Source organism: Ovis canadensis, chromosome 6 (genome assembly GCF_042477335.2).
Source record: "Ovis canadensis isolate MfBH-ARS-UI-01 breed Bighorn chromosome 6, ARS-UI_OviCan_v2, whole genome shotgun sequence".
NCBI lineage: Eukaryota > Metazoa > Chordata > Mammalia > Artiodactyla > Bovidae > Ovis > Ovis canadensis.
Genome location: NC_091250.1, coordinates 31,713,978 through 31,738,412, shown reverse-complemented (window position 1 = coordinate 31,738,412; position 24,435 = coordinate 31,713,978). Strand labels below are relative to the sequence as shown.

At 40.9% G+C, this 24,435-nt stretch overlaps 1 protein-coding gene across 2 annotated transcripts in view; it reads left to right on the top strand.

The window, feature by feature from the left end:
- The window catches only part of MCUB (mitochondrial calcium uniporter dominant negative subunit beta), a 100,730-nt gene extending 78,862 nt beyond the window's left edge, over nt 1-21,868 (top strand). Inside the window, exons 2-8 of one of the 2 annotated variants that reach the window (XM_069593538.1) lie at nt 6,629-6,704; nt 7,227-7,397; nt 11,258-11,362; nt 16,938-17,098; nt 19,404-19,607; nt 20,141-20,257; nt 21,655-21,868. In XM_069593538.1, coding sequence (XP_069449639.1) covers nt 6,629-6,704; nt 7,227-7,397; nt 11,258-11,362; nt 16,938-17,098; nt 19,404-19,607; nt 20,141-20,257; nt 21,655-21,732 — 912 coding nt within the window. In that variant the 3' untranslated portion in view covers nt 21,733-21,868. The remainder of the gene's footprint in view (nt 1-6,628; nt 6,705-7,226; nt 7,398-11,257; nt 11,363-16,937; nt 17,099-19,403; nt 19,608-20,140; nt 20,258-21,654) is intronic. The other variant, XM_069593539.1, reaches the window with a different exon arrangement.
- The last annotated feature ends 2,567 nt before the right edge of the window (nt 21,869-24,435 follow it).

Below are 24,435 nucleotides of genomic sequence, written 5' to 3'. Positions count from 1 at the left end.
TTGAACATAAAATGGTACAGTTCAGTTCAATTGCTTAGTCATGTCCAACTCTTTGCGACCCTATGGACTGTATCACGCCAGGCTTCCCTATCCATCACCAACTCCTAGAGTTTACTCAAACTCATGTCCATTGAGTCGGTGATGCCATCCAACCATCTCATCCTCTGTCATCCCCTTCGGTACAACCATTCTGGAAAACTTCAGCAGTTTCTTATAAGATTAAACACACACTTCCATGTGACCCAGGCATTCCCACTCCTAGCAGTTTACCCAAGAGAAATGAAAACTTATCTTCACACAACTGCACAAATGCTTTTTCCTCCCTCTAGAGTTGAATACTCCCTGGTTGACTGGTGTATTCCCAGCCCCTGGAATAGTACAGCACCTGACACAGTATAGGGACTCAATAAATACATGATAAATGGATGTATAAAGATTCTTATGGTGCTAAGGGAAAATAACAATCAACCTAAAACATCATCTTTAGGAATGTTACTTAAGGTTGAAGGAAGTGAAGAGATTTTCAGATGTACAGAGATGCACATAGTCTCTTTCCCACACATCTTTGCTAAAGAACTTCCTAGAGAGAAGGGAACTAAACCCAGCCAGGAGAATACAGTTATGGGCTGAAATGTGTCCTCCCTTCCCCACCAAACTCATATGTTGACATCTTAACCCCCAGGACCTCAGAATGTGACTGTATTTGAAAGAGGTAATTAAGTTAAAATAAGGTCATAAGTGTGGACCCTGATCCAGCATCACTGGTGTCTTTGCAAGGAGAGCTCTGGACACCGACACGCACACACGGAGGAAGACCCTGTGGGGACACGGACAGAAGGTGGCCGTTTGCAAGCCAAGGAGAAAAGCCTCAGAAGAAACCAACTCTGTGGACACTTTTACCCTGGAATCCTGGCTTTCAGAATCCTGAGAAAATGAGTCTGTTGTTTAAAATCTGAGGAACTCTGTTATGGAAGAACTTCCTGATGTTCAAGCTGGTTTTAGAAAAGGCAGAGGAACCAGAGATCAAATTACCAACATCCACTGGATCATTGAAAAAGCAAGAGAGTTCCAGAAAAACATCTATTTCTGCTTTCTTGACTATGCCAAAGCCTTTGACGGTGTGGATCACAATCAACTGTGGAAAAGTCTGAAAGTGATGGGAATACCAGACCACCTGACCTGCCTCTTGAGAAATCTGTATGCAGGTCAGGAAGCAACAGTTAGAACTGAACATGGAACAACAGACTGGTTCCAAATAGGAAAAGGAGAACATCAAGGCTGTATATTGTCACCCTGCTTATTTAACTTCTATGCAGAGTACATCATGAGAAACGCTGGGCTGGAAGAAACACAAGCTGGAATCAAGATTGCTGGGAGAAATATCAATCACCTCAGATATGCAGATGACACCACCCTTATGGCAGAAAGTGAAGAGGAACTCAAAAGCCTCTTGAGGAAAGTGAAAGAGGAGAGTGAAAAAGTTGGCTTAAAGCTCAACATTCAGAAAACGAAGATCATGGCATCTGGTCCCATCACTTCATGGGAAATAGATGGGGAAACAGTAGAAACAGTGTCAGACTTTATTTTGGGGGGCTCCAAAATCACTGCAGATGGTGACTGCAGCCATGAAATTAAAAGATGCTTACTCCTTGGAAGAAAAATTATGACCAACCTAGATAGTATATTCAAAAGCAGAGACATTACTTTGCCTACTAAGGTCCATCTAGTCAAGGCCATGGTTTTTCCTGTGGTCATGTATGGATGTGAGAGTTGGACTGTGAAGAAGGCTGAGCGCCGAAGAATTGATGTGTTTGAACTGTGGTGTTGGAGAAGACTCTTGAGAGTCCCTTGGACTGCAAGGAGATCCAACCAGTCCATTCTGAAGGAGATCAACCCTGGGTGTTCTTTGGAAGGAATGATGCTAAAGCTGAAGCTCCAGTACTTTGGCCACCTCATGCGAAGAGTTGACTCATTGGAAAAGACTCTGATGCTGGGAGGAGTTGGGGGCAGGAGGAGAAGGGGACGACCCAGGATGAGATGGCTGGATGGCATCACGGACTCGATGGACGTGGGTCTCGGTGAACTCCGGGAGATGGTGATGGACAGGGAGGCCTGGCGTGCTGCGATTCATGGGGTCGCAAAGAGTCAGACAAGACTGAGCGACTGAAATGAACTGAACTGATGTACATATATATATATATAACTGATTCACTTTTGTACAGGAGAAATTAACACATTGTAAGTCAACTGCACTTCAGTAAAAATATATTGATTGAAAAAGAAATAAAAATAAAATCATTAATACTTCCCTCCCCAAGGAAAGTGTGGTATACACAGTGCATCATTTTCCACTGAAACCCTTTTCCTGCAGAATAGAGAACCTTAGTGGACTCCCTACTTGCTTGAGTCTTGCTTATCACATTGTTTTGCTCTTGGTGTTGCTACAAGGGGAACGTGTATTCTTTTTGAACATGGAGCAGAAGTGTTGCTTAAGTATTAATTTATACTGTCTTGAGTGGGAATTACATCTTGTTTTACTTAATAATAAAGATACATAATCTAAAATATGTTAAAACTCTCAAAGCAATCTAATCTTGTTAATTGGCCCAACATATGATCATAATACATTTCCTTTCCACTAACACCTGCCTCCCTTTTACTTTGAAACTCAAACAGATCTTTCTCATGTTTTCCTTTTCTTACTAAACCCCTGGCTCTTTTTCTTTTCTTTTTTTCTACTAGAAAACTTGCCCTTTTGTTTCTCTTAGAACCCGTTTCTTCCTGAAACTTCCTCTACATGTCAGAGATCATGGCAGTTAGTGTGTCTTGAAGCTGGGATTCCAACTTGGTTCTGATGGCAGAGCCATCACACTTATCCATCCTGACCCTGCAGAAGGGCTTAGAGCTGGGCACAGAGGGAAAGACAGGGTCTGTTAGGCAGAAGGGAATGAAGAAGGCATTTTAGTACGTCAGTGACACGCAGCTCATCTGGCTGGGGCCCAGGTCCCTACTGAAGGAGAATAATAAGTGATGGAGCTGTAGGGAGGAGGGGGCCTGTACTGCTCAGGTGAGGCTCACAGACTGTACCTGACGCTTGCTTGATACTTTGTGTTGTTTAATCCTTATATTGACTCCACAAGACCCACAAGATATGGGTATCCCCACCTAAGGCTTCCGAGAACAAAAGCACAGTCCTATGACTTATCTGTGATCTCCTGCCATCATAGAATACCAGTCTTTTCAACTATGGGGTCACTGTGCTTTCTATCAGTACTTTATATAAGCTACTGAAGTCTTCAGGGTTTTAAGTGAAGTGGTTAGAATTGTATTTAGGAGAAAGATGCGATGAAAGAGAAGCCTGAGTCGTCTTTTGACCTGATACTGAATATCATTTGAAGGCAGTAGCCCTTGTCCAGCATTAAAATTGGGATTTCAGAATGATTCTATGCTGAAATTTAGAAGTAGTGACCCGAAAGCCACAGAGGGTCTTCTAGAACCCAGCTACTCTGAAGTATGGTCTTCATACCTATAACTTGAGTATAACCCCGGGGCTTATTAAAAATGCAAATTCTCATCCACGCGCCTATGGACACCTTATCTTCGACAAAGGAGGCAAGATATACAATGGAGAAAAGACAATCTCTTTAACAAATGGTGCTGGGAAAACTGGTCAACCACTTGTAAAAGAATGAAAGTAGATCACCGTCTAACACCACACACAAAAATAAACTCGAGGTGGATTAAAGATCTAAACGTAAGACCAGAAACTATAAAACTCCTAGAGGAAACATAGGCAAAACACTCAGACATACATCACAGCAGGATCCTCTATGACCCACCTCCCAGAATATTGGAAATAAAAGCAAAAATAAACAAATGGGACCTAATTAAACTTAAAAGCTTCTGCACAACAAAGGAAACTATAAGCAAGGTGAAAAGACAGCCTTCAGAATGGGAGAAAATAATAACAAACGAAGCAATTGACAAAGAATTAATCTCAAAAATATACAAGCACCTCCTGTAGCTCAATTCCAGAAAAATAAACAACCCAGTCAAAAAATGGGCCAAAGAACTAAACAGACATTTCTCCAAAGAAGACATACAGATGGCTAACAAACACATGAAAAGATGCTCAACATCACTCATTATCAGAGAAATGCAATTCAAAACCACAATGAGGTACCATTTCAAGCCAGTCAGAATGGCTGCTATCCAAAAGTCTACAAGCAATAAATGCTGGAGAGGGTGTGGAGAAAAGGGAACCCTCTTACACTGTTGGTGGGAATGTGAACTGGTACAGCCACTATGGAGAACAGTGTGGAGATTCTTTAAAAACCTGGAAATAGAACTGCCTTATGACCCAGCAATCCCACTGCTGGGTATATACACCAAGGAAACCAGAATTGAAAGAGACATGTGTACCCCAATGTTCATCACAGCACAGGTAAAATTTCCTGTTTATAATAGCTAGGACATGGAAGCAACCTAGAGGTCCATCAGCAGACCAATGGATAAGCAAAAAAGACACAGATGTGTATAGTGGACTTTTGGACTCAGAGGGAGAGGGAGAGGGTGGGATGATTTGGGAGAATGGCATTGGAACATGTATACTATCATGTAAGAATCGAATCGCCAGTCTATGTCCGATGCAGGATACAGCATGCTTGGGGCTGGTGCATGGGGATGACCCAGAGGGATGTTGTGGGGAGGGAGATGGGAGGGGGGTTCATGTTTGGGATCGCATGTACACCCATGGTGGATTCATGTCAATGTATGGCAAAACCAATACAGTATTGTAAAGTAAAATAAAGTAAAAATAAAAATTAAAAAAAATAATAAAATGACAAAAGTAAAAAAAAAAAAAGCTGTGGTACATATACACAGTGGAATATTACTCAGCCATTAAAAAGAATACATTTGAATCAGTTCTAATGAGGTGGATGAGACTGGAGCCTATTGTACAGAGTGAAGTAAGCCAGAAAGAAAAACACCAATGTAGTATGAAGTTGCTCAGTTGTGTCCGACTCTTTGCAACCCCATGGACTGTAGACTACCAGGCTTCTCTGTCCATGGAATTTTCCAGGCAAGAATACTAGAGTGGGTTGCCATTTCCTTCCCCAGGAGATCTTCCCGACCCAGGGCTTGAACCCAGGTCTCCCGCATTGTAGGAATACGCTTTACCGTCTGAGCCACCAGGGAAGTCCCAATACAGTATACTAACACATATATATTGAATTTAGAAAGATGGTAACGATAACCCTGTATGCGAGACAGCAAAAGAGACACAGATGTATAGAACAGTCTTTTGGACTCTGTGGGAGAGGGTGAGGGCGGGATGATACGGGAGAATGGCACTGAAACATGTAAAATATATGTGAAATGGATCGCCAGTCCAGGTTAGATGAGACAGGGTACTCAGGGCTGGTGCACTGGGATGACCCAGAGGGATGGGATGGGGAGGGAGGTGGGAGGGGGGTTCAGGATGGGGAACCCATGGCAGATTCATGTCAATGTATGGCAAAACCAACACAATATTGTAAAGTAATTAGTCTCCAATTAAATTTATATTAAAAAATGCAAAATCTCATACCCCTACCTCAGACTTACTAGATCAAAAATCTCTGGGAGTGGAGTCCAGGAAGCTGTGCTTTTAACAAGCCCTGTTTATTTAGCAATGGACAATATTATGGTGTCCAGATGATAATTATTAGGTATGCAGAAGCTTGAGAAAGCTTTGATATTTTCCCCTGGGCACTTTACCTGCTTTCAGCATTTCCTGGTTGTCTAATGACTGCCTCTAAAATGATTTCTTCAATAGTGGTACAGAAACTTCATCAGCACATTAAACAATAAGTGCTTTATGAGCAATGTATCATCATTGGCGTCTAGGAACCTGACTTATAAACTGTCTTTAGCATTAAATTTAACTCTAGCATACAATTTAACTTGCACGTGCAGTATATGGAAAAACACTTGGGAGGCTATACACCAAACCACTGTGAGAGAAGAAATTATTCATGACACTTGTTAAGGAATATGAGGTAGACTTTATTCAGGGGGCTGCCATGGTGGGGTTTTGATGTAGGGGGGAGAGATTGGGCTCACCTCTGAATACAGCAGGGAAAAGTGGGGATTTGTGTCCAAGGAGCAAAGTTGGGCACGCGTTGGGGTGAGGCGGTGGATGGGAAATTACTAAGAGGATAGGGTAATTTTTTGCTAACTGACCTGGCAGGATTCTTGTTGAAGACAGATGGGGGTGATCAGATAATACCCGGGGAATGGTGAAGGATGAGGAATTTGATCAGATACTGAGGGCTGTGTGTGTGTGGGGGGAGGGGGTGGCTAAGCTAACTTGACAATATCCTTGCTTAACTCCTAGAGGACATGCACAGGTTGGGATTTAGTCAGGCTCAGAGGATCCCAACTAAAGTTTGGTCCAGGAGCGAGTCTTTGTCACCTCTATTGTGGTTATCTTTGGGGAAAGTTGGGGAACTGTGAAAAAGTAAAGGGAGGGGCTTTAACTTTTACCACTTACATTTAAAAAACATTTTATAGGAGGGTAGTTGCTACCTTCCCCTACTTTTTATATTATACTCTTATACATGGATAATCACTTATATCATTACAGGTTTTGTGTGTGAAACTGTGTGGAAACCTGAAATTCTATCAATCAAATCTTTATAGTACGCTGGTGCCATCTGACGGTAAGCTTTCTTATCACTTCTTTGATTTCCCTAGGCTAATTTTTCATCTTTCTAAATTAAGTGAGAAATGTGAGTTTTGAGCAAAACAGACTTTTCTTGTGTTGCCCCTTCCACTCTTCCCCCAATCAGAGTTCAGTTTCTGCTTTCTCTGCTCCCGTAAGATCTCTGATGTCTTTTGGCAAACTCCCATCCCAGTCATCAAAGGAGTTAGAGATGACTTGGAAGTAGTTTCTGCCCTCAGTAAATTTTTACCTGGGAAGACTCTAAGCAGATAATTATAACAAAGTGTGGCACACACTTAATAAGATGTTAATAAAATGGTGGGGGGAATATGTTAACTAGTATAATGAAGGTACTATGAGAGCGATACAAATTATTACAGGAATTCAGAGGGTTATGAATTCCATATTTAGGTATTCCTTTTAGAATTTTGTTGTTCATAATGTTTAATAATAATTTTAAAGTTATTTTTTAAAGTAAATTTTATCCATCCTCTACTATCAACTTTTTTTTTCGTAACAGAAATCACAATTAATTATAAACATGGCCTTCCCTTGATAACACTTACTTTGCCGTCCAGAAAAGAGCGCTGTCAATTTGTAGTCAAGCCAATGTTATCAACAGTTGGTTCATTCCTTCAGGACCTACAAAATGAAGATAAAGGTATCAGAACAGCTGCCATCTTCACAGCAGGTATATATATATATATATTTCCAACTTTGTCTTTTTCTCTTCTTTTGAACCTTTGTTTTGTTTCTTTACTTTCTAGAAAGTTACTATATAATAAATGGTTGGTCTTTACTGAGTCCTTCATTTTTGAACATGAGTTGTATAAAAAAATGAACTCTAATGGAGAAAAAAGAAATGGAATAAGTTTAATTCATGTTTTGGTTATTAATTTCATAAACTTAGCCCCCAAATTTTTCTCTGAGAAAATTTTAGTGACATAGTAATTAGCATCTAGTTGTCTATAAGAAATGTGAATAATTAGAAAATGAAATGCAGGCTCCATGATTCATGAAATAGACAGTGAATAACACACAAATAGTTCATTGATCTTTGCTATAAAGCAGTTATGGTTTCGAGTGTTTTTTGACAGAACTAATTCTCAGGAAACTAGTTTGAAACCAGCAGAGGTAGTTAATTAGATAAGACTTTTAAATAAATCTAGGATATAGCTTTTATATTTGTATGATCTAAGGACATAAAAGCAGGCCCTACTGCCCCTAAAAGAGAATAAAGAATTCTTTACCCCAGCCCAATATACCAGGCTACTATAAATATAAACAAATGAATAAATTTACACTGTTATTTTATTGTAGTATTACATTCTTAGAATAAGCTTATTTAAAAGTTAATGATGACTATTACAGTTTTGGAAAGGAAATTAACGTTCTTCTTCCCTGTCCAAGTTCAGAACCAATTAAGGGATAGATATAAAAGTTGGAAGAGTAGAGATTAACAGTTTATTTACTTAACAAACATTGAGCAGCTTACAGAAGTTGACCTGAAACAAATAGATTGCCAGATATTTCTCCAGCAAAGATGGGTTTAGTGCAGAGAGTGGAGAACTGCGGTTGATTGTCTGCAGCCGCTCACAAGAGCCATGTGTGAGGACTTGCGAGACAAGGAAAGGAGGCTGCTTCTGTAGAAGGAAAGGAAGAGGGGAGAACAGTAGCGAACAGGGGGTCCCTGACGTTTCATTGGCTGGGTCCTTGGGAAAGAAGAGGCACTCGTCTTCGTGCCGGGCTGTGGCGCCCTTACAGGATGTGAGAGCTCCCCCTTCTGGTCTCCAGACTATTTAATTGAGGTTCCTGTGTATTAATCCTATATGCCAGGCCTTGTTCTAGATGCTACAGACAGCAAAGAACAATAGAGATTAAACTCCTGTTCTTATGGAACTAACATTTTACAAGGAGAAAGAAACAAAATAAATTAAATATTTAATTTATAAATTATATACATTTTAAATTTATATATTAGATAGTAAGTGTTACAGTGAAAAAGCAGAGTGGTGGGGAGGTGGGAGTGTGTGTGTTTGGGGGAGGTACTCACTAAGGTCACATTTGAGTGAAGACCTGGAAGAGATATGACAGGGATGGGAGAAGAGCTTTCCAGACAGAGACCCTCAGGTGGGAGCTAACTCCACCCTCAGCCATAAAGGGAGGGAGCTGGATTCAGGTAGGAGGGGTAGGGCAGACCAGGGAAAGCCTCCATGTAGGCTGTTGGAAGGACTTTGGATTCAACTGGAAGGGGAGTTTCTTCCTGGTAAAACCAAGGTCAGAGAAATGAGGATTTAGCCCTGTGGCCACATGGCCTAATACTTCATCCTTGGCATATTCCTGCCAGTCGCAGGAACACCGAATCCCCAGGGCCTTCCCTATGGGGCAAGGCCTGCCTTCCTCAGAAGAGGCAGAATTCAGAAGGGCACCAAACACAGTGCCCGCCTGGAGTGTGCGCCAGAAAAACGCCAGAATTCTTAGAGTGCAGGTGCTCTTTGGATTGAGTGAACACACTTTCTTGGGGTTCATGTCAGTACTTGCCCAAGAATAGGTGAAAAATTCATCACTGTATCATGAACTCCTCAAAAGTGTTTCATATCCGTCTCTAGCTGATCCTGTATTAGTATAAAGGAGATACATTCTCAGCTGATTTCTTTTTATTATACTATTTTAAGGAGTGGGTTTGAAGTCATTTAAATGTAAATTTTAAATGACACTTGCAAATCAGATAAAGCGGATTTGGTGTGTTGCTGATCTTTTTTTTTTTTTTTTTTAAGAGGCTCTGTGGGTGGAATTTGCCGGCATTTAATTTGGGCTTGAAAAGAGTGTTCTAAGCTTGTCACAGTTTTGCCCATAACGTGGGTGGAGTTATTTGGCAATTCCTGGGAAGATGATCTCACCCCAGCTGATGAACAGGAACCCAAACAGCCAAATTCTAGGAACAGACCCAGGTGCAGACTTGACTTGCCGCCTTCTGGAACAAAAGAACTGCTGAGAAGCAGACAGGAGGCAGGCATCCGGGTTCTTCCTGATTTTACTAGCAGCGTTACTCTCACCGTGCGTATTAGTGTAGCTGAAACCTCTCTGGTTGAATGCAGCCAAGCACATGCCAGGCCAGGCGAAAGTATACGTCTTGGACTTTATATCAGGTAATTATGTGCAGACTATTCTGAAAGAATAATGATAGAGAAACCCCTCCCAGCACTTTTTTTTTTTTTTTTTGCTTATTATTCAATGAGTTTGAATCTTGACCCCTGGGTTACATTAAACTTCAGAAATATAACAATAGCTAGGTTAGATAGGAAGCTGTGCAAAGCACACTGACTTTGCAATTTTCCTAGAGATTTTTTTTTTTTCTGAAATGTTCCTAGGATATTTGAAATCACTATTGGAATCTCTCCTGCCTCTCTCCACCTCTTTAAACATGCCACACGAGTGCATGTTTACTCCTGTCACAATTTTGCCTCTTTTCATCTTTCCTAAGCTAGAAAGGGAGGCAGCCCTGTGTGGTGGTGGTTTGAAGTGGTTTAAACAATACAAACCACTCACCTTTAGTAATTAAAAGTGCTAGTCACTCGGTCGCATCTGACTCTGTGCGACCCCGTGGACTGTAGCCCGCCAGGCTCCTCCGTCCATGGCATTCTCCAGGCAAGAATACTGGAATGGGTTGCATTTCCTTCTCCAGGTGATCTTCCCAACCCAGGAATTGAACCTGGGTCTCCCTCACTGCAGCCAGATTCTTTACTGTCTAAGCCACCAGGGAAAGTGAAAGTTGTTCAGTCATGTCTTCACTCTTTGTGACTCCATGGACTATATAGTCCGTTGAATTCTCCAGGCCAGAATACTGGAGTGGGTAGCCTTTCCCTTCTCCCGGGGGTCTTTCCAACCCAGGGATCGAGCCCAGGTCTTCCACATTGCAGGTGGATTCTTTACCAGCTGAGCCACAAAGGAAGTTCAAAAAAAATAAGAGAAAGGTGGGCTCTTTTAAAATGTTACCACCTGCGTTCCTCCACCACGAAGTCAGGGGTTTGGCCATAACCCACAGAGATGGACACTGGCTGAACTGAGGAGTGTGTCAGTAGGCTTTCTGATTGGAACTGACAGAAAACCAGGCTCAGAAGAGGGCAGGAGCTGCAGAAGGACGTGGGTGAAGAAGCTAGCCTAGGAATGGTTGACGGGCTCCGCTGCTGGCACCCGCTCCCCCAGCCTCTGCCTCCACTGGCCTTGTTGCGATGCATCCCTGCCTCCCAGCCCGGAATCTGTACATGACTCTCTGTAGGAACAGTCTCACCAGGAGCATCAGTCTGGACCCCAGCCCTGCTGACAGAGAGTGGGTGATGGGGTGTCTGCGTGTTCGTCTTGGTCCAGTGTAACGGGCAGTATTGGGAGGATTACTCCCAGTGGGAACAGTATTGGGTATTGGGGAGCTTCTGCCCGCCCCAAAAGGCAAATGTCCACTACTGTATTATAAAGACCTGGATTAGTATTTTTCCATTTGTTGAAAAATGATTATTATTATTCTAAAACAAGGACATATTTTTGCATTTTCAGATGGCACTGAAATTGCAGCTTCAACCTTGATGGAAATTTTGCTAATGAATGATTTTAAACTTGTTATTGATAAAATAACATATGATGTACAGTGCCCTAAGAAAGGTAAGAAGCACAGCTGTGAACTATCTTAACATTTCCCTGTTGCTGTATGCCTTTTTTCAGGGAGCAGGCTTATCCTGAGAATCTTTTTAATTAACCAAATGACCAAGAAGGCTTTGGAGAACCAGTAGTTAAGCTTTTCTAGCAAGGGTAGAAATGATCGGTAGAAGTTGGGTGTCAGGGCTTCATGTAGCCTCACATACTCTTTTTAGACTTTTAAGACTTTGTTCTAGGATCTTGAATGCTTAATCTGACATTATTGGGTTAAGAAGAAGTGGACCTGAAAATCATGAACTCAAGTGTATACTGTTGCACAGTTTTTAGCTCTTTTTTTTTTCCTAAGTAGGCTTTACTTTATTTTTTTAAAGGGCAGCTTCAAGTTCATAGCAAGATTGAGTAGATAGTACAGAGGTCCTGTATACTAATGTACCCATTCCCCACAGACTCCCCTACTGTAAACACCAGAATGGAGCATTTCTTTTTAATCATGAACCTACATTGAAACATCATTATCACTCCAAGTCCGTACTTTACATTATGGTTTGCTCTTGGTGTTTTATACTTTATGGGGGTTTTAAGGCTATATTTTATTACTGAACTATAGTTGATTTACATTGTTTCAGAGTACCACAGAGTGATTCAGTTATATACGTGTGTGTGTGTGTGTGTGTGTGTGTATGAATGAGTTTCTTTTCCATTATAGATTATTACAAGTTATTGAATGTAGTTCCCTGTGCTATACAGTACTTGCTGTTTGTTTTATTGTTGTTTTTCAGTCCCTAAGTTGTGTCCAGCTCTTTGAGACACCATGAACTGCAGCATGCCAGGCTTCCCTAAACCTTCACTATCTCACAGATAGGATGAGATGGCTGGATGGCATCACTGACTCAGTGGACATAAGTTTGAGCAAATTCTGGCAGATAGTGTTTATTTTGTATGTAGTAGTATGTATATGTCAATTCCAGATTTCCAGTTTATCTCCCTCTTGTTTTATGGGTTTTGATAAATGTATGACATGGATTCACCTTTCCATTGTCGTTTCACACAGAATAGCTCCACTGCCCCCAAATCCTCTGTGCTCTCCTCCTTCATCTTTACCTAACCCCTAACCTCTGGCAGCCACTAATCTTTTTAGTGTCTCCATAGTTTAGCCTTTCCAGAATGTTGTATGGTTGAAATGGTACAACGCATAACTTTTTTACAGACTGGCTTCTTTCACTGAGTAGTATGCATGTAAGTTTTCTTATCTTTTCATGGCTCTGCAGTTCATTTCTTGTGAGCACTATTATTCCATTGCCTGGATGTATCATAGGTTATGTATCTGTTCACCTACTGAGGGACATCTTGGACTTTTCCAAGTCTTGACCATTACAAATAAAATGCCTATAAATGTGTATGCAGGTTTTTATGTGAACGTGATTTTTCCATTTGTTTGGGTAAATGCGAAGGAGCATGACTGCCCATATAATGCATATATTTCGCTGTGTAGGAAACTGGTAGACTTTCTTCCTAACAAGTTGCACCATTTTGCATTCCCATCAGCGGTGAATGAGAGCTGCTGTTGCTCCCCATCCTGGCCTGCATGTAGTGTTGCCAGTGCCTTGGATTTTGGCCTTTCTTAAAGCTGTGAAGTAGCAGCAGTTCACTGCTTCAGTCTGCACTTGCCTGGTAACATATTTCACACGCTTACTTAGCATCTATGTGTCTTGTTTGGTGTGGTGTCTCTTCAAGCCTTTGACCCGCTTTTTAAGCATGTTGTTAATTTTTAAGGTTTCTTTGTATATTCTGGGTAGCAGTTCATTGTCAGATCTCTATTGTGCAGGTGTTTCTCCCACTGTTTTTCATTTGGTTGTCATTGTCTTTTGCAGAGGAGAGGTTTTGTTTTAATGAAGCTGAGTTTATCAGTTATCTCTTATGTGGACTGTGCTTTGGGTGTTGTATCTAAAAGTCATCACCAAACCTGTTCTTACATGTTGCCTACTTTTCCCATCACAGGCCTTACCATATTAATCACATCTGTCTTAATTTCCTGGTCTGATCATTCCAAAATCCCTACCATATCAGATTCTGATGTTTGCCTTATAGATTCTTTAGATGGTTTTTTCTTGCCTTTTACCTGCTTTGTAATTTTTTGTTGAAAGCTCGACATGATGTTATTGAAAATAGAAGCTGAAGCAAGTAGGTCTCTATTGCGAGGTACTACGTGAGTCTGACCAGGAGTTCAGCTGTTTGCTATAGCTGTAGGTATCAGAGGCTTCAGTTTCTTCTAGGGTCCCTGTTTTTCTCTCCCCTGTTATGTTCAAGTTTCTCCAGAAATTCTTACTTGAATAGAGTCTGCACAGAACTGGAGTCCTGTTGATGTAATGTTCAGGTATTGGGGTGGAGAAGCAGTGTATAATCTTATGATTAAATCTCAGGGTTTTTACTGGGCCAGGATTACTGTGCTGTGACCTTCAGAAGAGTTTATCTTTTTTTTCTCTTTCCAATATGAGACAGGAAGGTTAGAGGGGCCTGGAGTTGGCTAATTGCCCCTCCTCCAGGCCAAATTAGGCTCTGGTAGAGCACAGTGATGGAGAAGGCAATGGCCCCCCATTCCAGTACTCTTGCCTGGAAAATCACATGGACGGAGGAGCCTGGTGGGCTGCAGTCAATGGGGTCGCAAAGAGTCAGACACGACTGAGCGACTTCACTTTCACTTTTCCCTTTCATTCATTGGAGAAGGAAATGGCAACCCACTCCAGTGTTCTTGCCTGGAGAATCCCGGGGACGGGGGAGCCTGGTGGGCTGCCGTCAATGGGGTCGCACAGAGTTAGACACGACTGAAGCGACTTAGCAGCAGCAGCAGCATAGCACAGTGCATCCTTGAACAGCACAGGTGAGAACTGTGTGGGTCCACTGACATGCAGGTCTGTTTCAGTGAGCACTGCAGTACTGCTTGGTCCACAGTTGGTTGAGTCCATAGAATCATGGACACAGAGGCCAGCTATGAAGTTATATGTGGATTTTTGACTGTGTGGGGAGTCAGTGCTCCTAACCCCCACGTTATTTGAGGGTCAACTGGTTATTTCCTAGGTATAGAGAAAGTAATGCTCAGGGCTATTTGAGAATAGTTAATTTTCTGCTGTCTCTGCTGGAAGCAGGTCTCTGACCTTCACTGTCAGAACCTGATGGGACTGCTGGAGATAAAACTCATGTGAGTGTGTTTATTTCTCAAACTAGTCAGCACTGAGCCTCCAGCATTTCAAAAGTTGTAGTTTAGTGTTCCTACCTCTACTGGCTCCAGAGGATTCTGCTCTCAGGTAAACTGTGATTGTGGACTGCTGAGGGTAGGGTGAATAGTGAGTCTATGCCTTAATAAACAGATGATGAGCCAAGTAAATCAACATGTAAGGGAGGGCCCGTGTTTATAATTAGAATGCCAGGTTCTGACTGGTGAATATGGGAGGGCTGCTGTAGTGGAAAAACCATTATATTGCAGCCAAATTCAGGCAAGAATGCCAAGGGGGTGAAGAGGGGTGGGAGGAGGTGGTTTAGATAAAATAAAAAACAGTGAAGAACTACAGAAACAATTGGAAAACAAGTAATAAAATGGCGATAAATACATACTTATCAGTAATTACTTTAAATGTCAATGGACTGACTGCTCCAGTCAAAAGACATAGGGCAGCTGATTGGATTAAAAAAGACAAGAACCTTTTATATGTGGCCTACAAGAGACTTACTTGAGAGCTAAAGACATACAGACTGCAAGTAAGGGATGGAAAAAGATGTTTCACGCAAATGGAAAATGAGTGAAAGACCTCAGTAGACATTTTTCCAAAGAAGACATACAGATGGCCAGCAGGCACATGAACAGATGCTCAGCATCACTAATTATCAGAGTGATGCAGATCCAGACAATGCAGTATCACTTCACACCTGTTAAGAGTGACTGTCACCAAACAGTCTACAAATAACACATGTTGGCAAGGATGCAGAGAAAGGGAACCCTTGTGCACTGTTGGTAGGAATATAAGTCAGTGCAGGCAATTGGAAAACAGTGTGGAGGTCCCTCAAAAAGCAAAAAATAGGACTAGCACTAGCATATGGCCCAGCGATTCCATGCCGGGTATATATATGGAGAAAAATGAAAGCACTAACTGGAAAAGATACATGCGCCCCAGTGTTCGTAGCAGTACTGGTTACAATAGCCAAGATATGGAAGCATCCCAAGTGTCCACCAACAGATGTATGTGTGTATACTGGAATACTGCTGTATATACTCAGACCTCAGTAGACATTTTGGAATGTCTACTCAGCCATAAAAAAGAATGAATATTGCTCAGCCATTAAAAAGGAATATTGCTCAGACATTAAAAAAAAAAAATGAATGAAATTCTGCCATCTGCTGCAACATGAATGGACCTAGAGAGTATTATGCTTAGTCAGACAAAGACACATACTATATGATATCGTTTATATGTGAAATCTAAAAAATAAAGCAATTAATGTATATGGCGAAACAGAAGCAGACTCACAAATATGAAAAACAAACTAGTGGGAACCAGTGGGGAGAAAGAAAGGGGCAGAGGCAAGATAGGGGTAGGGGATTAAGAAATACAAACTACTATGTATAAAATAAGCAAGAATATAGCACAGAAGGTTATAGCCATTATTTTCTAATAACTTTTAATGGAGTATAATATGTAAAAATACAGAATCACTATGCTGTACACCTGAAGCTAATATTATGTCAACTATATATATGTCGGTTAAAAAGAAAAAAAAAGGAAATGCTAACAAAAATGGGAGTAAGCCATAAGGACACAGGAGCCAGCTGGAGGGTCTCCCACTAACCATATCTGGTACAATTTGAACATCATTGGCTCCCATGCTTGTGACTTGCCTGCCCCTTTTTATTTTCTTTCTTTCTCATGTAACTAGATGATTCAGGCTGATCTTATACTCCAGCACCGATACCAGCCTTTTCTCTGAAGATACCTCCAAGAAAAATATGTCTAAAAATTTAAAAAAAGAAAAACTTAAATAATTTTAAAACTCGGAAATGTGATTCCCCTCAGCTCTATATCTTATTGAAAATAACTTATACTTAAGTTGCTTTTCAAATGTATATTGTACTGTTGTTTACACGTTTGTACACCAGCTTCCCTCCCCAGTGGACCCTAAATTGATTTTGGGTAGAGAGTTGAGGGTTAAGAAGGATCTTAGGTTAACTCAGGTATAAAAGTGAACCCATAAACTGATGTGTTACAAACTCAGGTGAGGTATTTACCTGGATTCAGGTAGATGGATACTCCTTTCTCCTGTATTACTCTTCCTTAAAAAAAAAAAGAAAAAGAAACAGTGCTGGTCATATTACAAAAGAAAAAAAGAAAAAAACATAATGAATTTTAAACCTACTGTCTGGTTATTATTATTCCAGAAAGAGGAATCACCTGAGATGGGAATAAAGGCCAATATCAAATGCCCCCCCAAGGAGTGGGGAGCGCCCAGCCAGCCAGCCATGGGGGCGCAGATTTGGTTCCCTGAGGAAAAGGTGTGGTGACTGCCTTATGTTTCCTTTGTCTTCTTTTCTCAGAAAAACTGAGCAGCGAGCAGGCTACTGAGATGGAAAACATGAAATCGTTGGTTTACAGACTGTTCACCGCCTTGCATTTAGAAGAGTTTCAGAAGAAGAGAGAGCACCATCTGCTGGAGGAAATTGACCACCTGAAGGGACAGCTGCAGCCCCTCGAACAGGTTTGGAAGCGTCTCAGTTGAGTCTGTTTGTAAATAATCATTGTTTAGTCACAAAGTCATGTCTGACTCTTTAGCAACCCAATGGACTGCAGCCCACCAGGCTTCTCTGCCCATAAGATTTTAATACCCAATATTGGTATAACTGAATCTTCCCTGGTGGCTGACGGTAAAGCATCTGCCTACAATGCGGGAGACCCGGGTTCAATCCCTGGGTCGGGAAGATCTCCTGGAGAAGGAAATGGCAACCCACTCCAGTATTCTTGCCTGGAAAATCCCATGGACGGAGGAGCCTGGTGGGCTACGGTCCATAGGGTCTCAAAGAGTCGGACACGACTGAGCGACTTCAGTCACTCACTCATTGGTATAACTGCTCCATGTGAGCGTTTTTCTGAATGCTTCACATAGGTTTATTTTCTCCTTTAATCCTCGCAGTGAACCTGTGAGTTCGGTATTATCAGCCTCATTCTTTGCATGAGGAAACCAAGACAGCAAAGGTACATAGCTACTATGTGGAAGAGAACTTGAGCGCTGGCAGTCTGACTCCAGGCTGCCATCTCCAACTCCGTGCTGTGCGTTGTCTGTGGATGGGCCAGTGTCTCAGTGACCGAGTGTAAGATTAACTGCAATGCGCTAGCTGGAGCATCACCATTTTTTTTTTTTAAAGACAATAGGCCCTCCACTCCCACTCTGCTCAACTGAATTGCAACTGGAAAGTTAGCAATGGCTTCCTAACATCTGAAGTTAATCAGTGGTGGAAGGAAAACAAAACCACAAACTTTTCTAGGGAGGAGGGGCAGGAGTCTGTTTTAAGGGAAAAATGCATTTTTTAAAACCTCTGTTCCTATTTGTGATTTTTTTTAAATGGGTAAGTATATCTTTGTTTATGAATAAAGAGTTTCTGGAGACAGAAAAAATGTTTTAATGAAGTATAGTTGATTTACAGTACTGTGTTCTCTTGTACAGCAAAGTGATTCACAGATTCTTTTTTATATTCTTTTCTCTTATAGCTTGTCACAGGACATAGAGCTATGAAGGGGTAGGCTACCCACTCCAGTATTCTTGGGCTTTCCTTGTGGCTCAGCTGGTAAAGAATCCGCCTGCAATGCAGGAGACCTGGGTTCAGTCCCTGGGTTGGGAAGATCCCCTGGAGAAGGGAAAGGCTACCTACTCCAGTATTCTGGGCTGGAGAATTCCATGGACTGTATAGTCCGTGGGGTTACAGAGAGTCAGACATGATGGAGAGACTTTCACAGGATATTGAATATAGTCCCCTGTTCTATACAGTAGTGCCTTGTTGAAAGAAACTTTTGATAGTAATTAGCTCTAAGGATACTTAGGGGATGCCAGAGAGAGGGACTTTGTTTTTGGATTGTGTACCCACATTTTCATGCTTCCCTGGAAGCTCAGATGGAAAAGAATCTGCCTGCAATGTGGGATACCTGGGTTTGATCCCTGGGTTAGGAAGATATCCTGGAGGAGAGGGTATGGCAGCCTACTCCAGTATTCTTGCCTGGAGAATCCCCATGGACAGAGGAGCTGGCAGGCTACAGTCCATGGGGTCGCAGAGTCGGACACAAGTGAGCAACACAGGACACCCACATTTTCATTTTTTCTTAAAGTTGGTAATACATTTCACTTGTGTTAAGATTTAAAAAATCTAAGAAAATGGCTAATGGAAAGTTTTCCTCCTACTGTCCTCCCAGTACCATATCCCTGAACTGTGAATCATTTCAGACTTTATCTGTGTACAAATGCAAATACATGATTTTGTTCCCTTTTCCAGTAAAGAGTATGTATGTTGTTGTACACTAGTCTCACCTTTTTTCACTGACGGTATATCCAGCAAAGATCTCCATATTATACCTAGAGAGCCTTCTCACTAAAGCTGCATGATAGCTTCATGAAAAATTGATAGTTTTTGGTTTTTTACCCTTAAGAATGAACCCATAATGAATCATGTGTGTGCAGGTATTACCTGTAGGATACACAGAAGTGAAATTGCTGGGTCAAAGAAAGTAGACATAATTTTAGCTTGGTTTTAGAAGGTGACTTCTGAGCTTTTCATTGTATACCCTTCTGTTTATTTTTTCCATGACCAGGTATTACCGTTATAATTTTAAAAATGGTTGACTAATGAATTGATTTGGAAATAAGTGATCACTCATGAACGTACATGTTGTATAAATTCTGATTTCTCACAAGTCTCACCTCTTTAATGCAGATGTGTATTACTTTAATTCCTTTGCTTTTTTTTTTTTAAGTTGGTGCCCTGTAAACAACTGACAGTCATTTGGTTTCTCCTCAGACGAAAGCTAGGATCGAAGCTCGCTCAGAAGCCAAGATCAGTGGACTCCTGTGGGCTGGATTAGCGATGCTGTCTGTTCAGGGTGGAGCAATGGCCTGGCTCACCTGGTGGGTGTACTCCTGGGATATCATGGAACCAGTTACATACTTCATCACATTTGCAAATTCCATGGTCTTTTTCGCGTACTTTATAGTCACTCGACAGGTAAGTTTGTTTAGAAAATGGTTAAGTTATAACGTCTTTTGTAAATAATTCCTCACTCAAGTAATGAGCAAAAAAACCCTTCTTACTTACTGAATTACTGCTACCTGGGTTCTTTTCAGCTGTTAAATTTTGTTGTTTTTCCAGAGGATGGAGATTTATATTAGCACAGAGAAAGTGTGTATAACCTCTGTAGAGAAATATAGTGCAACTTAAACTCCTCCTTTGAGATACACACATCAAATTTGTGTACTCTGTGCCGTTTGCCAAAAATGTCCATTTTCCACTTCCTCTTTTCTATCCCTGCCTGTGTGATTTCTCTTCCCTGCTTGCTTGCTTTTGAAAGGAACAGCTGATCTCGAGTGAGACTAAATGTTTCACTTGCGTTGCCTTATGCTGGCTCTGATGGCTACAAATATGATGGCAAATATTTTACTGATGTGCCTTCCTCTGTTTTGTTGCTAAGACAAGTGTCTTTCTTGCCGAGGTCTCATGTTCATTTAAAGCATGTTCTGTTTTGCTTTGCTTTTTTTTAGGATTATACTTACTCAGCTGTAAAGAGTAGGCAGTTTCTTCACTTCTTCCATAAGAGATCAAAGCAACAGCATTTTGATGTGGTACAGTACAACAAGCTAAAAGATGACCTTGCTAAGGTACCTCATTGCAAATGACATCTTACAGCCGGTCTTACTTGGGAGCCAGAATTTAGGATCAGGGACGCATACTCGGTGGCTCACTCACACAGGTTAAATCTTGGTCCTGCATAGGCTTCTCTGTATTTTGGTTTGTTCAGTTAAACAGCTGACATGTCCTGATACTAATTTCCTACAGTTTTTTTCTTGTCATCTGTATTCTACATGGGGATAGCTTTAAATGTAAATAGGAAAGGTCTTAAATGACTCTGAGATAATAAAATAATAGTTTTCAATAGAAATCTATTTTTAAGTGAAGATGTGTTTTTAAAGAAAGAAGTCCAATATCAAGCTCAATTGGAAATTTTGAACCCATTAAGAACATAAGACTTAGGAAGGTGAGCACTCTGATAAAACAATTTTAAACTGTCTAAATACTTTCCAGGTTTCTTCTTCTTAAAAACAGAATCCATATGGCATTCCTCCTTTCATCTTTTCCTTCTTTCAGATGAGAAAACAGAGGTGTATACCCTGTTGGAAAGTGGGGAAACTAGGGTATGAAGCCAAAAGTTTGGCTCTGGAGCCGTACTCTGGAGCACTTCCATATAATCTGATTCCTAGGCAGCTGTTACCTCTGGCCTCTCAGCAGACCCATTAGCTTTATAAATTTTTCTTAGCAATTTTATAACAAAGTTTTAGGAAAAAAAAGTCTTCTACTGTTCAATACATGATCATTTAATAGCCAGTGATCAATCATGTCTTTTGTTACCTGTATCTTCTAAACTACCCATCCCTCAAATTTTTAAAAAAAGGAAAGATATAACAGGAATTTACGGCCCAAAAATTGGAGATAAAGAGGCTTTAAAAATATATTTACATTCCATATAATCATTACTTAGGAAAAATGTAATGATGCTTTTTGGGGTACTTATATTTAAATGATCCAATCCAAGAAGGCTAAAGAATGTTCTCCTAAGTAGTTTCCAGCACTGGGCATTGAAGATTTAGATTTTTAAGGTTATAAAGTTGGGAAAAAGGGGAAGCTAATAGGTCAGATTAATGGAATTTTTGTTGTTGCTGTTGCTATTGTTTTTCATGAGCTAGAAAAACCCCTTTGTAAAAGGGAAAACAAACATAATAATAAGTATAAGGAAGTACTATAAACTCATAGTTTATATACTATATACATATAGTGTATATATGTATATAGTATATAAACCATATGCTATAAACTCATACTATAGAACTCTTTTACAAAAGAATCCACATAAATTGAAACATTGTGGGCAGTTGCCACTTGTCGTTTAGATCTCTGTGTCGGCCTCAGGAGACGTTAGAGTTATGAACTTCCTTGGAACAGCAATCCGATGTGCTCACGGTCCTCTCTGATCAGTGCCCCCTCCTCTTCCCTTGGACAGGCCACTGAAGCCCTGAGACACGTGCGCCGCTCTCTCTATTTGCGGATGCAAGTAGAGGAACTCGATGAAAAGAAGTGATCGTACATTTTTAACGTCAGTGAATTTTTCCATGATGTGTTTATTTTGCAACTGGAACTTTTTGAATCCCACAGTTCATTGCATTTGACTGTTTCAATCTCTTGTTAATAAAAAAAAAAAATGCTTGCAAAACACAGGTATTCTTTGATGTTCTCATTTGAGATTTTCGGTTTGTGGATTTTCACGGCTTGTTGAGGTTTACTGCTGGAAGGATCTGGGCTGCATCCATCAAAATCAAAGCTGCTGCTGTTACAGTTCATCATTTAAGAAGCTTTGTCAGCCTGTCCCGTGTTCCTTCCCATGCAGACATGAAACGGTCAGTGTGCTTGGATGCTCTTTCTTAGGCTTCATTTAAAATCATCTGGTCATTAATTTCTTTTTAAATTCACAGTAGTTGGAAGGTTTTTATCATTCGATAGAGTTAAACTATAAAATGTCACTTGAAATGTTTCATCTTAATATTTACTTAAGTTCAGTCAGTTCAGTTGCTCAGTCGTGTCCGACTCTGCGACCTCATGAATCGCAGCACGCCAGGCCTCCCTGTCCATCACCAACTCCCAGAGTTCACTCAGACTCACGTCCATCGAGTCAGTGATGCCATCCAGCCATCTCATCCTCTGTCGTCCCCTTCTCCCCCTGCCCTCAATCCCTCCCAGCATCAGAGTCTTTTCCAATGAGTCAACTCTTCGCATGAGGTGGCCAAAGTACTGGAGTTTCAGCTTCAGCATCATTCCTTCCAAAGAAATCCCAGGGCTGATCTCCTTCAGAATGGACTGGTTGGATCTCCTTGCAGTCCAAGGGACTCTCAAGAGTCTTCTCCAACACCACAGTTCAAAAGCATCAATTCTTTGACGCTCAGCTTTCTTCACAGTCCAAGTCTCACATCCATACATGACCACTGGAAAAACCATAGCCTTGACTAGATGGACCTTTGTTGGCAGAGTAACATCTCTGGTTTTCAATATACTATCTAGGTTGGCCATAACTTTTCTTCCAAGGATCATTTGTTGTCAAGTATTATTCTAGGTGCTTTACATAATACTTATTTGTAATCCTATAATCCTATGAGGTTGCTGTTTTTAATCCCAATAAGGAAACTAAACTTTATCATGGTTAATTTGCCCAGGTGTACATAGCTAGAAAAGATTTAAGCACCTACTCAGAGTAGATCATACATCTTTATAAATGTACAACTCATTCATGGTGTTTAATCCATTACCTAGGATGTCACCTTTTCAGTGACTGACTACGGGACAGGAAGAGTAATGATGACACCCTGATACTGAGATTTGCTTTAAGAGAAAACACTGTTTTAAGGGTATACCTTTCAGTCAAATCAGATTCAAACTTCAAACACCTTAATTAGAGCAACACCCAGTGATCCAGGTGCTAGTCTGTATCAGTATCTCTGAAACCCAGAGAGTCTGGATTAGCAGTATGTTAAGTGTTTTATTAACAAGCTAAGAATATGCACTTATGACAAGCACTTAGGACATGTTCTGCCTTTGAGGAACCCTGTTCCCAGGAAGGGACAAGACCATCAATACAATGAAAGTTAAGAGAAACCAGTTGGGCAAGGTGGGCCTTACCTCTTGGGAGTGCCGTTTGCTGTACTGAGTTCACTGCTGCTTCCATCCCCAGCATCAAGAAGAATGCCTGGCCCCTATGACACACCTGAGAGAGACAGGTATCTATGGCATTTTCAGGTATAGAGCTAGGAGAAAGCTGGGAATAGGCAAGAGAAAGGATGGCTTCTGGATTCTCAAGCAGTCTAAAGGAAACCCTGGGAAGAGGGGTAGACTAGAGCAGGGGTTGGCAAACTAATACCTATGCTTGTTTTTGTAAATACAATTTTAGTTTAGTAAAGTATGAACACTGATGCACCGTCTATGGCTGTTCTCACAATACAGAATCAAGGTTTGATTGCAGCAGTGTGGCCTGCAAAGCCCAACACAGTTCATCTCTGGCTCTGTACAGAAAAATTTTACTGACCTCTGAAAAAGGATGTGAAAGACAATTATCAAAGAATACTTCTGTGTCTTTAGAGCTTCAGAAAATTTGTCAATGAATTCTTAGTAAAGACAGCTCCCTTTGATTAGTGTCATCCCACTTTACAAAGTAAAATAGTCTTTTAAAATAGAGTTGAATTCTTCAGAGAAGGAGCTGCGCATAGGTCACGTTGTACTTTTTTTGTGACAGGTGAAACTGATTTCTGAGCACCGGGGATGACAGCTCAGTGATCAGGGGCAGGAAATTCTGACCTTTTTTAGTACTTAAACTGTAGTTGCTCAAATGGGAGATGTCATATATGTTAAAACGTTATTGATTAGAGAGATCATTTATTAACACACAGAGTATGATCTTTCTACTCAAGTTCCAAGTTAAACAGATTGAAACCAAAACTAAAGGATTCCAAAGAAATCGCATGTTAATTTTATTACGAAAGGGTTGTCTTATCCTGAGACAACTGTTATAAACAAAATTCAGCTGTGTCCCTATTGTTTCCACAGCTCAGATTTGATGGCACTTTGGTACCCAGATACATTGGTACCAGTGCCACTGCATCTGGACAAGAGGATTTTTTTCAAATAAACCCTCTGACTGATCACTGAGGAAAAAAAAATGTGTGTATGCATGTGGTGGGTGGCAGGGGTTGAGCTTTTTAATAACATCAGCTAACTTAGGTAAGCAGAGCTATATAAT